Source organism: Charadrius vociferus, unplaced genomic scaffold (assembly GCF_000708025.1).
Source record: "Charadrius vociferus isolate BGI_N301 unplaced genomic scaffold, ASM70802v2 scaffold472, whole genome shotgun sequence".
Lineage (NCBI taxonomy): Eukaryota > Metazoa > Chordata > Aves > Charadriiformes > Charadriidae > Charadrius > Charadrius vociferus.
Genome location: NW_009647735.1, coordinates 4,893,415 through 4,905,545, shown reverse-complemented (window position 1 = coordinate 4,905,545; position 12,131 = coordinate 4,893,415). Strand labels below are relative to the sequence as shown.

The 12,131-nt window shown below is 36.4% G+C and overlaps 1 protein-coding gene across 1 annotated transcript in view; it reads right to left on the bottom strand.

Annotated features, from left to right (window-relative positions):
* Nucleotides 1–12,131, bottom strand: part of DIAPH2 (diaphanous-related formin 2) — a 174,752-nt gene that overhangs the window by 136,254 nt on the left and 26,367 nt on the right. Inside the window, exons 13-16 of the mRNA XM_009881778.1 lie at nucleotides 11,582–11,700; nucleotides 10,065–10,129; nucleotides 8,106–8,210; nucleotides 5,508–6,023 (exon numbers count right to left, since the gene is read on the bottom strand). Coding sequence (XP_009880080.1) covers nucleotides 5,508–6,023; nucleotides 8,106–8,210; nucleotides 10,065–10,129; nucleotides 11,582–11,700 — 805 coding nt within the window. The remainder of the gene's footprint in view (nucleotides 1–5,507; nucleotides 6,024–8,105; nucleotides 8,211–10,064; nucleotides 10,130–11,581; nucleotides 11,701–12,131) is intronic.

The window sequence follows — 12,131 nt, the reverse complement described above, 5'->3', positions numbered from 1 at the left end:
ACAGCATAGGAGTCTGAGTGTATTTCACAGTTACAAAACTAGTGCAACTAACTCTAGAATCAGATATTACTTAACAAGGACAACTGAGTGTAGAAAGTCTAAGTTACGCATATGGCAGGAATCCTACCCTGCTTAAGTGAGATGCCTAAATAAATGAAAAATATAAATGGATTGTAGGAGAGAAACTATCCTAACCAGACAAAGCAGTGTTGAGTCAAATATGAACTGCAACTTCAGGAGACAATAATATTGTCAATGGCATACAAATTTTCTTCTTCGCCTTAAGAATACTGACAAAATATAAATTTGTGGTGAAACCTGTATTCCGTAAGGAAAAAAGTCCAGATGGAAATACCCAAACAGGTACAAGGGGTTAATATAAAAATCTGAAAGCCAAAGATTGTAAAAGAAGCTAACTGAAATAACAGTCACAAAACATTTTCTTAAAAGCCCAGGTGGAAATGATTTTCTAAAACATCAGAGCTCCATTTCAAAAGGAGGAAAAATGGTTTTTAAAAAAAATCCAGAAAATTGTACGATACAAGCTTTGAAGAGAGTAATCTTCTAAACAGAAATATGACAAGGACATTCAATGGTAAAATATCTTCAACAGACAATAAACATTTCATAGGTGAGGAAGTGATTTTTTTTACATATATAAAGGCTTTTTAAAGTTACAAAGTTGTATAATGCAAATGATTCATAAGAGTGCATGAACTAAACGGACTTTTATATGGCTAGATGAATTTCAAAGTTAAAACGCAACCCCAGATCTCTGAATACCAACACTAGCTAATGCCATATTCCTTAAATTAAAACATGAACATCTTTTCCAGTATGATAACTCCTACCTTCTTGTTTCTTTTTAATAATACAACTAGGCTACTTAAAACAGTCCATTTTTCTCCTAAAAAAAAAAAAATATACTGGTGTGGCTGGCAAAAGCTTAAAGATATTCTGTACAGATGGTTTTTTTTTAAAACAGCAGAACTATACAATTACTTTTAAATTCAGAAGCAATTAAGTTAACATCTATTCACAAAAAAACTTTGGTTTTCTCTAAATGCGCTAAGAGTTATATGCAAATAAACAAAGAAAAGCCCTCACCAATTTCATTTTGCTGCCCCCTCTACAGTTACTTGTAACATCACCCTCACCTACAATTCACTATAACAGGCCTGAAGTTTTCAGCACTATCATAATGTACTGTAGCACTAAGAATGCACACTGATGCATGTTAACCAAAACTAAAGATTTAGTCTTTTTCCCCCTAGATAGTTTTAATTCCTCTTCCCACAAAAAAAGTTATCATTTATCCTTATATGCAGATAATTTTATAAGAATTACAGACAGAAAAAGTAAAGAGTTTCAAATTTGTTTTAACATTTATTGAAATTAATACATTAAAAACATGGTTGACTATTTTGAATATCCTTCTACCTAAATATTTTGAAAGCCTGTTCTTAAACTACTAACGGTAGATACACTTTCAGATTATTTTGGCACATCTCCAAATATTTTGAAATCCAGTGACAAAATAGTAAAGGCAAGTTATAAACATTCATTCTTCTGATTAAAGAGACTATAAATTGACATGCCATGCATTTCCACACAGGTTTTATCTCAACCTTCTAGATTCGTCTTTCCCAAATTAGTGGGATTAATCATTCATGATACTGCTCTTATTTGTTACTCCAAAGAAAGAGCCATTTCACTAATCAACACTTCAGAAATTAGAGGAACACAAACCTAAGCTTACTTTCTATTTAGAAAGACAATTAAGATCACTTATTCAAAAATATCAGAGGGCAGTCTAGTTCCTCTTCCAACAGTAAACTTCTGTCATTACTAGCTTTTGAAAAGTTTTACTTGAAATGGTGATGGTGTATATTCAGAAACATTACACAGCAACTTACTTTCAATCACCTGAAAAACCCCATGGGAAAAATAACAATGATTTCATAACGCAGTCCAGTGCTGTTCCCCTAAGACCATCCATCTTTACGTACACTTAAAACTGAAATTCTATTGTGGCTGACAGGGTAGATCAGTTATCTTAGAACTCGATGGACGTATGATCCTGTGTCCGAGGAATATTGTGAAATCAGTCTGCAAAGGACTGTTACTGCTATGCAATGATATGATTCATTTCAGAGGCTTCTTATCGAAAAGATATCACATCTTCAGCCAAGAGCAACATCTGGCACCCCCTCTCATCCAGCTCCATCCAAGACAACATGATAACACCCAACTTCACAGAGAGATGTATATCTACATCCATATGAATTTCCCAATGGTTTTACCAGCTGTGAAACATCTTGAAAAAAACCCTGCACTAGTTCAGAGTGCAATTTAAGTTATAAACAGTTGTTCAATGTTAAATTGCAGCTTATGGTCAGCAATGACTATCTGTAGCCACTTAACAGCTTACTTTCATCCAACAATTGATTTTACTAAGTTCTTGGTACCAACACACTATTGAGATAAAACACGGTTCTGCAGGAAAGTGTCAGACACTAGCTGGTAGTACAGAGATTTAGTACCTTGACAAGTAAGTAGCAGGTATCCAGTTAAACTACACTGAAGTCCAAGCTAGAGCTCAAACCAGATAGCATGCAATATATAAAGGTCCTCCTTTGATCTGTCTTGATGATTTGGCGATCTATCTACTTTTTCCTACAGCAAACCTCAATACATCTATCCATCACATTTTATACCACTAAAAAACTGCCAGACACAAACTACCCTTAAGATGTGATGGATTAGTCTGGATGACAGATGCAATTATCTAGTACCCCAAATTTATTTCCTTTATATGGAAGGAACACTGGCTGTACTGATTAAAAAGGGACTTTAAAGCAACACATATGCAAACACACACTTGGTACTTGCATAACTTCTCTTGTCGCAAAGTGACCAATTATATCGAGAGGCAAGTAATTATTAGTAACTGCTCTTTCAGGTTAGTTTGCAAATCAGAGATTGTGCTTGCAGTTTCCTGCTTAAGTAAATGTTTATGTTTAAAGATGTTTTAAAAAATGAAATTTGATTAAACATAACCAAATTGCTAAGACTGTGCTCACATTCATTGGAAGTTCATGGTGCCCAAACCTTTCACTTGAGCAGTCCCATAGCTCCTCCCAGTGGACATAAGCCTCCCCTAGCACATTACTAATTTGAAACAACCAATAAACATCTCAGATTAATTACCTACAAGTACCATTATAGCACAATTACCAGCATCCTCTGAACTTATAATTACATTGACATCACCAACTTAGAAGGTTTCTACATGAAAGAGCATGCTGTTATCTACGTTTGAAAAACTGCTTTAAAACTATTCCTAATGGTTTGGATATATGTATGCAACTTAATGTAAAGCCCCAATTTGTGTTCACTGCATCTAACAGAACGGTGCCCTGTCTTTTCATTTGGGTCATCACAGCTTTTCACTCTGCTTTGACAGAGACCAACAATACAAGCAACTCTCTGCAGAGCTATGAAATTTGGTGAGCATTCACCCACCAATCATACTCCACATACCTCAGAAGAGTCACAGGTGTCCACTCAGACCTGCCCTCATGATAGGGCCAAAACAAAAAGTAAACACAGCAGTTACGTACTGCCATGTCCTGTTGTCGTTACATAAATCCACTGAGCTTAGCACACATTCTCCGAAAGCTCTCATGGAAAGAAATCACTCGCTCAGCAATGTGCAACCCATAGACTTGCTTTAAAAGACTGTTGTATTAGAACTAAGCTAGCTTCCTGGGATATTCATCTGTCAAACATCAAACACGAAGTTCTGCCAACAAGAATCTCATTTAAAAACTCATTATAGTACACAGTATCGACAACATTTGTGAAGCAAAGGAAGGGGGAGGAATATCAACTTCAAAACTCTAATAGAGCCATGACTTTAACTCAAGTTTAACATTAAATCACATACTGCTAAATCAAATGCAGTAATAATTTCACAGAAAGCCAGATAGCTAAAAACTCACTTTAGTAAAAATTTCTTCAGTGCTTACAATAAAAACTGATGTTTAATAATACCATTACCTTTAGAACCTTCTGATAAGTTTTGCAACTGTCTTAACAGGGTAAACACCTGCCTTTCTCAGAGAAAGAAAAGCGCTATTAAAGTGTGTTTTGTAGTACACCTATCATTGACAGGTGGGTAAAGCACTGAAAGTCAAATTTCCTTTCAAACTTCCAGAACATATCACAAGAACAAAAGAAATAAGAGCACAAAATAATTGGCATCATTTCTTAATTAGATGCTTTAATTTATAGTAAATTACTGTATTTATTCAGAGGACTGATCTTAAAATAATTTTTAACCTCATGTCAAGACATCTGTCCTAAAACACAAAATTTCAGTAGTTGAAGTCTTTATACTTACTATCACAGTAAGTATAGAGTTATTTCTTCCAATTAGAAAAATTAGAAAGCAAATGCCTTCATACTCTTCAAGCTAGTCAAGTTTTTAAGTTTCATGCAAGGCTTTTAAAATGAAGCTACATAACCCAATGAATTTCCACCATAGTGATTTCACTCATACTTCATTTTTAAAAGAAATTCATAGAAGGCATAACCAAACCAATCATGCACCGTTCTGTCAAGAAGATATCAAAGCTAAAAATACAGTCTCTGAAAGCCTGATCCACTTTCAACCTGTCCTCAAAAAAGCAAGGGAAAATAAAATATAAGACATATAATTTATGGCTCCCATAGCCAAAGACAACAAAACTAAAGAGTTCTGCTATGCATTGTCTTCCCAAACTCCGTGTACCCATTTATAGCATTTTTTCCTGTATTTTGTACCTAGATACTCCAGTAAAACTTCTTAATACTCATTTCTAAACATCTTTTCTTATTACTCAGCCACAGCTACTTCAATCAAGCAAACAGCTGTAGTTAACCCTTGACTCCAGATCCTTCTTTCTGTCAACTGCCAGACTGTCAGAGTTGCTAAATGGTAGTCTTCCTAACAGTTTTCCATCCAGTTGTCTACTTCAAGATTCGTTTTCCCTATCCTAAAACCCAGCAATCCTTTAACTAACAACTTTTTGCTGAAAAAAGTAGTAACTATTTATAAACATTTTAATTGTTTGATAACAAACTCACTTTAAACAAGACCTTTGAAGTGCTCACTTGACAAGTCAAATATCAATTACAGCTCAAAATATGTAGAACCTAACTCTACACAAAATCAGCCAAGATTCTGAGAGCTGTTAGCTACAGGTATCCCCAGAATATGGGGTGTTACAGGCTCTTGGCAGAATTAAACACTTGGTGCTTACCCCAGAGCATAAGGTGTCTTTAAAAACCCGTAACAACTGAGTCACAATCACTGCATCAAAAATGTTTTGGATAAAGAATGGAATAAATCCCCCAAATTTCAAGAGTACTATTAATAATCCAACATAAACCCTAGCACTTTACCTCCTTGTTCCTCAAAAACTACTTTTCATCAATAGGAATAAAAACAAACATTGTAATACCTTTGACCAGTTGATTCTCTTCATTGCGACTTCCAACTTGTACTTTTTCTTCTCCTTCATCCCATGTGGTAACACTGGTGTCACCGGAAAGGGAGCAAAAAGAGCACCTCCAAGAGGTGGTGGCATTGGAGGCCCACCAAAAGGCGGCGGTGGAGGAGGAGGTACTGCTCCACCAGGTAGCGGAGGTGGTGGAGGTGGTGCTGCTCCAGGTAGCGGAGGAGGTGGAGGTGGTGCTGCTCCACCAGGCAGTGGAGGCGGTGGAGGAGGGGGTGGTGCCGCTCCACCAGGCAGCGGAGGCGGAGGAGGTATTGCTGCTCCACCCAGCAGCGGAGGAGGTGGAGGCGGAGGAGGCGGAGGCGGAGGAGGTATTACTCCACAAGGTAGTGGAGGTGGCGGAGGAGGAGGAGGTATTGCTCCACCAGGTAATGAAGGCGCTGGGGATTGTGGCACATTCTCACTTGGTAGGGTTGGAGGTAATGGTGCTCCTTCTGTCACTTGACCTGTCAGGCTTGGACCCTGAAATGTAAGAGGGGAATTCTTGTCACTGGGGGCGGGAGGAAGTTTAATATGAAGTTGAACCAACTAAGATGCCTTGTAGTCAACTGTACCTCAAGAAAGTGAGAAATGCAACTATTTTTCTATTTAAATGAGAAGCAATAACAATGGATTATACCATGTCCCATAAAACTGCCAAGTAAACTGAACAACCTAGCATTTTTATAAAAACAAATTGTTTCCATTTTAAAGAAAATTTAATAGTAGCAGTAACATTTAAGTGAGTAGAACAGCATTTTATTTCTTACCAATGCACAAAACATTTATCCCACTTAGGATACCCTGGCAAGCTGGGACATCAGAGATGGCAATAGCCATGCTGCATTTTAACAACACTGATCTGCCGGTGGAAAATTTGCTACTGAAGTAGCTATTGTATTGAGAGAGGTTATGGGACCACAGCTGTTCATAGCTATCCTGACATCTTGTTTGGAGGAGGGGGATGAAAAAAACAAATCATGCTGTCTTTTAAATCTGTCTGCAGTTGTTTCTGCAATGATAGGAAGGAAGAGCAATTGTAATGTCAATTCTAATATGGGACGCATAAACGCTAGAGAGAAAAGGCACAGATACTGGGAAGTTAACATGTATCACTTCTAATTGCACCATTATTGTGAATGAGCTGTAATGCCTCCATAATCTGAACTGCGTTAGAATCAATAACAGGAATAATAATTATTTAGACTAAAAATTAATTTTTGCTTTGCCGAAGGCATGTGTTTCCTTGGCCCACAAACTACTACACAAATTATAATGCAAAAATTGGTGGAGAACTCATTAAAACAGACTGTCAAGTTTCAGTGTGACATTGTCTTGCAGATATTTGTAGCAAACATTAAAATTGCTAAGAACAAAGTATGAACAGAAGTGTCTGTGTGTGAAAACAGACTAAGAAATCATAAGGCACCACAGGTTACAACAATGACTTGTATTGCTAGCGAAGGACACAACAACAATGAACAGCAATCCAATTGCAACATAACGTGCTTACATTAAGATGAGAAGGCCAGTGCTCTGATAAGGCTACAGCACAGACAACTTGCCAGCACAAGACCAGCATTCTGAAGGCAGGATGATGGCAACCAGGTTACAGTACATCACAAGCTATTCTTCCTCTTATTATCCAAATAGGATGTGAGATCAAAGGCATTAAGAGATCCACATTAGGGAAAAAAGGCAACAAGCAGACCTTGCCTAGCATTGAAGGAGTAGGAAATAAGCCAGGCTAAGGCGTAAGCATCAAACTGTAGTATCTGTTGGTTCCAAAAGGGTATAAAAGACCTGCCTAAAACCCAATTCATCGTCATTAAAGAAAAGGAACCCAGGAGATGATGTAAGGGCTCAACAGGCAGCATTTCTTGTCCTCTCTGCTTCACAAGTAACCCTGCACAGGACACTGAGATACAGTTTTGGTGCTTGTGAGCAAAATTTATGAGGAAATGAATGCAAGTAAAATCAGCTTTGCTGAAACGAAGTTATCACCTTCCTCTTCCACAAGTTCTTGCTTTTTTGTTATATTTACCTATAAGACTGTATAAAGCTAGTGTAATATTAATTTCAGAAGTCCAATATCCAGAGTTCAAAAAAGTACTGATCTTATCAATTGCATGCACATGCTGAAAGGCATGTATATTGTGCACACACAGCTATCATGATGTCCACCTTTCCAATTCAAGTATAAAGCCTTCCAAAATAAACACTTTCTGCAAAATGTACAGAACTTGAAATATTAAAGCATAAAAAAACACTTGGAGAAAAAAAAGCCTGGCCGGATTCAAACTTCTCATAGCCTGAGAAAATTTTTTCCTCAATAAAGCAAGTATCTGTCACAGGTGGTGAATATACCACTATTTGAAAAATGTTACCTCCGTTAACTATCCTTAATAGTTTATGCTGGCTTAAAAACAAATCAATACAACTATAACATACATTTCAAATTCCATAGAAAAAATATACTACAGATCAATTTCTTTTCAATTCTTAAAAAAAAAATAAAAAAATATCAACTCGACTGTGGAACCTACTGTGATTTAGTTTTATTACCTGGGTTCGTAGCTGTTTGATTTCTGTTTCAAGTTCTTTGATTTTCTCTTCTCGCTTCTGAAGCTCTGCTTGTGCCTCTTGCCGAGCTGTGAACTCTTCATCAAACTGTAATGATTAACCAATACAGAAGTGTTTGTCCATTTATGCCCACACTAGATATTACATTTTCACTAATTCTTTAAACAATATCACAACTAGAGCAAGAGATGCACTTTTAACACTTGTAAAAAGAAAAAAAAGAAGTATTTTTCCAGTATCTGTTTTTCTAGTACCACTTAATGTCTTCCTTCAGTAAGTCAATGACACAGAACCACTCAGATCCAGCTACTTCATAAAGCTGTAAGTTCCACAGGTTTCCCCTCCCAGCAACAGAACACTGCAGACTTCTCAAACTAAATTGGAGCACACATCTCGTACAGCGAGCTTAAATCTGAAGAGACACGTGTGCGGCTTCAGCAGTATCATCCATAAAGTAACGTAAGGGAGGTATCCAAATACGTCAGTGATCCCTTTAGTCTTGATGTCACCATATAAAACAGAAGACCAGTTTACAACATGCTTGTGAGAATTTTGTTGTGTATTTTCATCCTGCTACTGTTTGCTAGGCTTAAAAGATTATTAGCATCTTTAAAAGCTTCTGTTATTCATTCTTCCGCAGGACAAAACAACTTATCACTAGGAAGAACATGTTGACTGCCACTAATGAAGTGCATTATGATAAATAACTCTGCCAGGGAAGCATCACAATAGTCTGCTTTCTATAAAGCTCAGACACCATATCTCCTCTATTAAAAACACATCCACGCTTAACACTGAAGAGAGAAAAGCTAATTACTTCATGCAACCCTTCATTTGAAATTTGTAATCACCATGTTCAAGAACATGTACCGCCTTTTGGCCTGCAAAAAGGCTCCTTAGCCTTCTAGCAAAAATCACAGTTTTGAATGCTTTTAATAGACAACAACATGGTGTATGAACTTCAGTACTATTGCAGCTAATACAGTACATTCAGCATTTCATATCCTTAGGCAGGACGCAATGAGATGCAATTAATAAATTAGCCATTAACATAATCTAGGAAACCAGAATTTAAGCAACTGGAGAAAACATTTTGTATGAAAATACTTTCAGCACAAACACAAATAGCGATAAAACAGAAGGGCAAGAATCAATTTCTTTAGAAACATGCCCCAAAATTTTCTTAGAAGTATACTGAGCTGCAATTCTTCCTATAGAAATCACTTTAAAATGTCTAACCTCTCCTGTATCTAGTAATAAAAGAAAATTGCCCATGACCAAAATAGGACTTCGTTATCAAGTTCCTAATAAAAGAGAACTGGACCAGAAGTATAAAACTGTTAGGAAAACAGGTTCTAAAAATGCACTGGAAGATTCCTAAACGTGAATAATCAGGAAATAAATTACTCTTCCTCATAACTTCATAAATTGTCCATGGGCATTTTCAGAAAGTAAAGCAGTATTTTAATGTTAGTATCTCTGTGCCTAAAGAGTTGACGGTTTTTCAACACAGAATGACACTGCTTTTCAGTAAGTTTCTTCAGGTTCTAAAGCAAAGCTAGCTGAAGAGTTATAAACGCTTTGCCCCCAGTTCTGTTTTGGTTTGTTTTTTAAGCATGTACCTGCACTGTAGGTATCTAACTATGACTAAGTATTTCAGGACAAAATAGCAACAAGAGGAATTTTTCCCATCAGTTATCTACAGCAGAGGATACAACTGAAGATACGTACAGCCAATACTAGACAGCTGCTCAGGTATTCAGACTAAGCTGAATCTGAGCCATGAACACACACACAGAAAAACCCAAACCCACAGACCTACTAAATGTGAAAGAACATCCTGCCTGTGAAACACGCTACGTTTCTACTGTTAAACAAGCCTACTTTGCTCCTGTCAGGCTTCTGTTCCATACCTTAAAAAGAGTTATGATTAGCACTTACCTTTCTGGAAAATTCTGCTGCTTTCTTTTCACTCTCTTCTACTTTAGCTTTGTCCACACATGCATCTAGAATTTAAATAAAATACCACAAGAGAAGTCAGGTAAAACATACCACAGTTCTGAGGTGCCTTCCAACCATAATTACCCTATGACCCGGTGACACAGAGGAACAGATAAAAACCACAGTGAATTACTAGATTGATTTGACCAAACATTTGGTGAATTATTTTGATAAGCAAAATCTGTAAATATAAAAAAGTGGTGAGGACACATGACCAATAAAGTTGAAGATGATTCATCATAGTTGTTCTGCCTCCGACAGATTTGAGTTTGCATGCCTTTCTCTTTTATATGAATCTACTACTAAAGTAAGAAAAAAGGACTTTTCCGTTAGTATGAAGTAATAGTTACTTCTGAGGTTCCAAATCAGAAAGTCTCCTTTCCAGATCAGGAATGCAAAAACCAAGCATTTTGTTATTTCAGTAAAATTTTTTGTAGGCAAGGAGAATTTGGACGGACTAAATCCTTACTCACATGTATAAAGCACTTCTATTGACTTTTCGGGCGGTGTAAAACTCTAAACATTTTATAAGTGAGGTAAACACAAGTAGCTATATACTATAGCTAGGAATTGGCATGGAAACACAAATCAGTTATCCCCAAAACTAGCAGGTCAGTGGAAACAGAAAGCAAGGTGAGGTAAGATCTTAATGCAAGATCAAGTTACCATGTTCCTAGAGTTGTAAGTGAACAGAAAATACAGAAATGCTTCTTGGATACACAGGATGTCTTTTAGAAAGCGATTTCCACACCCTCCCAAAGTCAACGTGTACAACATCCTTTATTTGATCCTTTTGTCACATCACCAAAAAAAAAAAACAACTTTCTCCTAAATAAATGTGTTCTCCAAGAGCAATTACTTCCTCCAATGAAATATTTACTCTACAGATGCCCTTGTGTTTCAAGAATACAATCTATCCCACCAATCTTAAGAAAAGCATAAAAATAACACTTCTAAATGCTGATTACTGACATTTCAAAGATATTTACTCAGCTGCTTCTTTGCCACATGACATGAACATCCACAGTCCCTCAATGCTTTAACTGATTAGTTGACCTTAAACTAACCTCAAATACTTGAAAAATATTACAGAAAAAATTCTTAGAATTAACCATAGAATAATTATAAATCCACTAATAATTAATGCTAATGGAATTTTGTTATTTCTAAAAGATCTGAAATTCAAAGAATTTATGGACAAGCAATTTTTCGTTATTACAACTATTCTATTCAGATATAAGTCAAGACAAATTTGGAAAAGTAAACATCATCATTGTCATTTTATCAAATGCCGCAGAGCTTGGTCTGGCCTTCTCCACAAGAACACCTGTAGCTTACATGTATGTTACCAGAAAAGTGAAAAAATTCACACAGTCAATTTAAGTTTAGACAGAAGCAGGCAAAGAAAAAAAGCGCACTGCAGTAAAAAAAGGTAAAATTGCTTATTGTATACAAACCGATAAGATGAGTAAAATCCACGTCCATTCTTCCTCTGCATTTAAAATCTGGGTCCATGCCACTGCAGTGCAATACTATCTGTGATACACACTCTTCTATTATCTTGTAATATTGAGGTCTACCAAAGAAAACATTTTACAGGGTAATAAGAACATGAACAATCATTTATGCAACGTGGAGGAGAAAAAAAGGGGCAAATTTAATTCCCAATATAGGAGTTGTACAAATGCCAGTAAAAGTATCGAGTCTTAGTTGTGTTCTAGCTAATGAAGCACTCTTGTTAGTTTCTCAGAAGGATACCTAGCTCAGGACTCCACAAAACATTGTGCACTTTTCATTTATCCTTTGCCAGACAATAATGAATACAATCAACAACGTCTTTAGTATTTTCAGTGTATGCTACAAGAATTATTTAGCACATTCTCAACACAGTTAATTCCATCACTGGCAACAGCCCCAGTATTGAATGACTTAGAAAATTAGTTAATAATTAACTTAATTGCTTGATATACATCTCTATACAACAACATCAGGAATCTCCAAGATGAG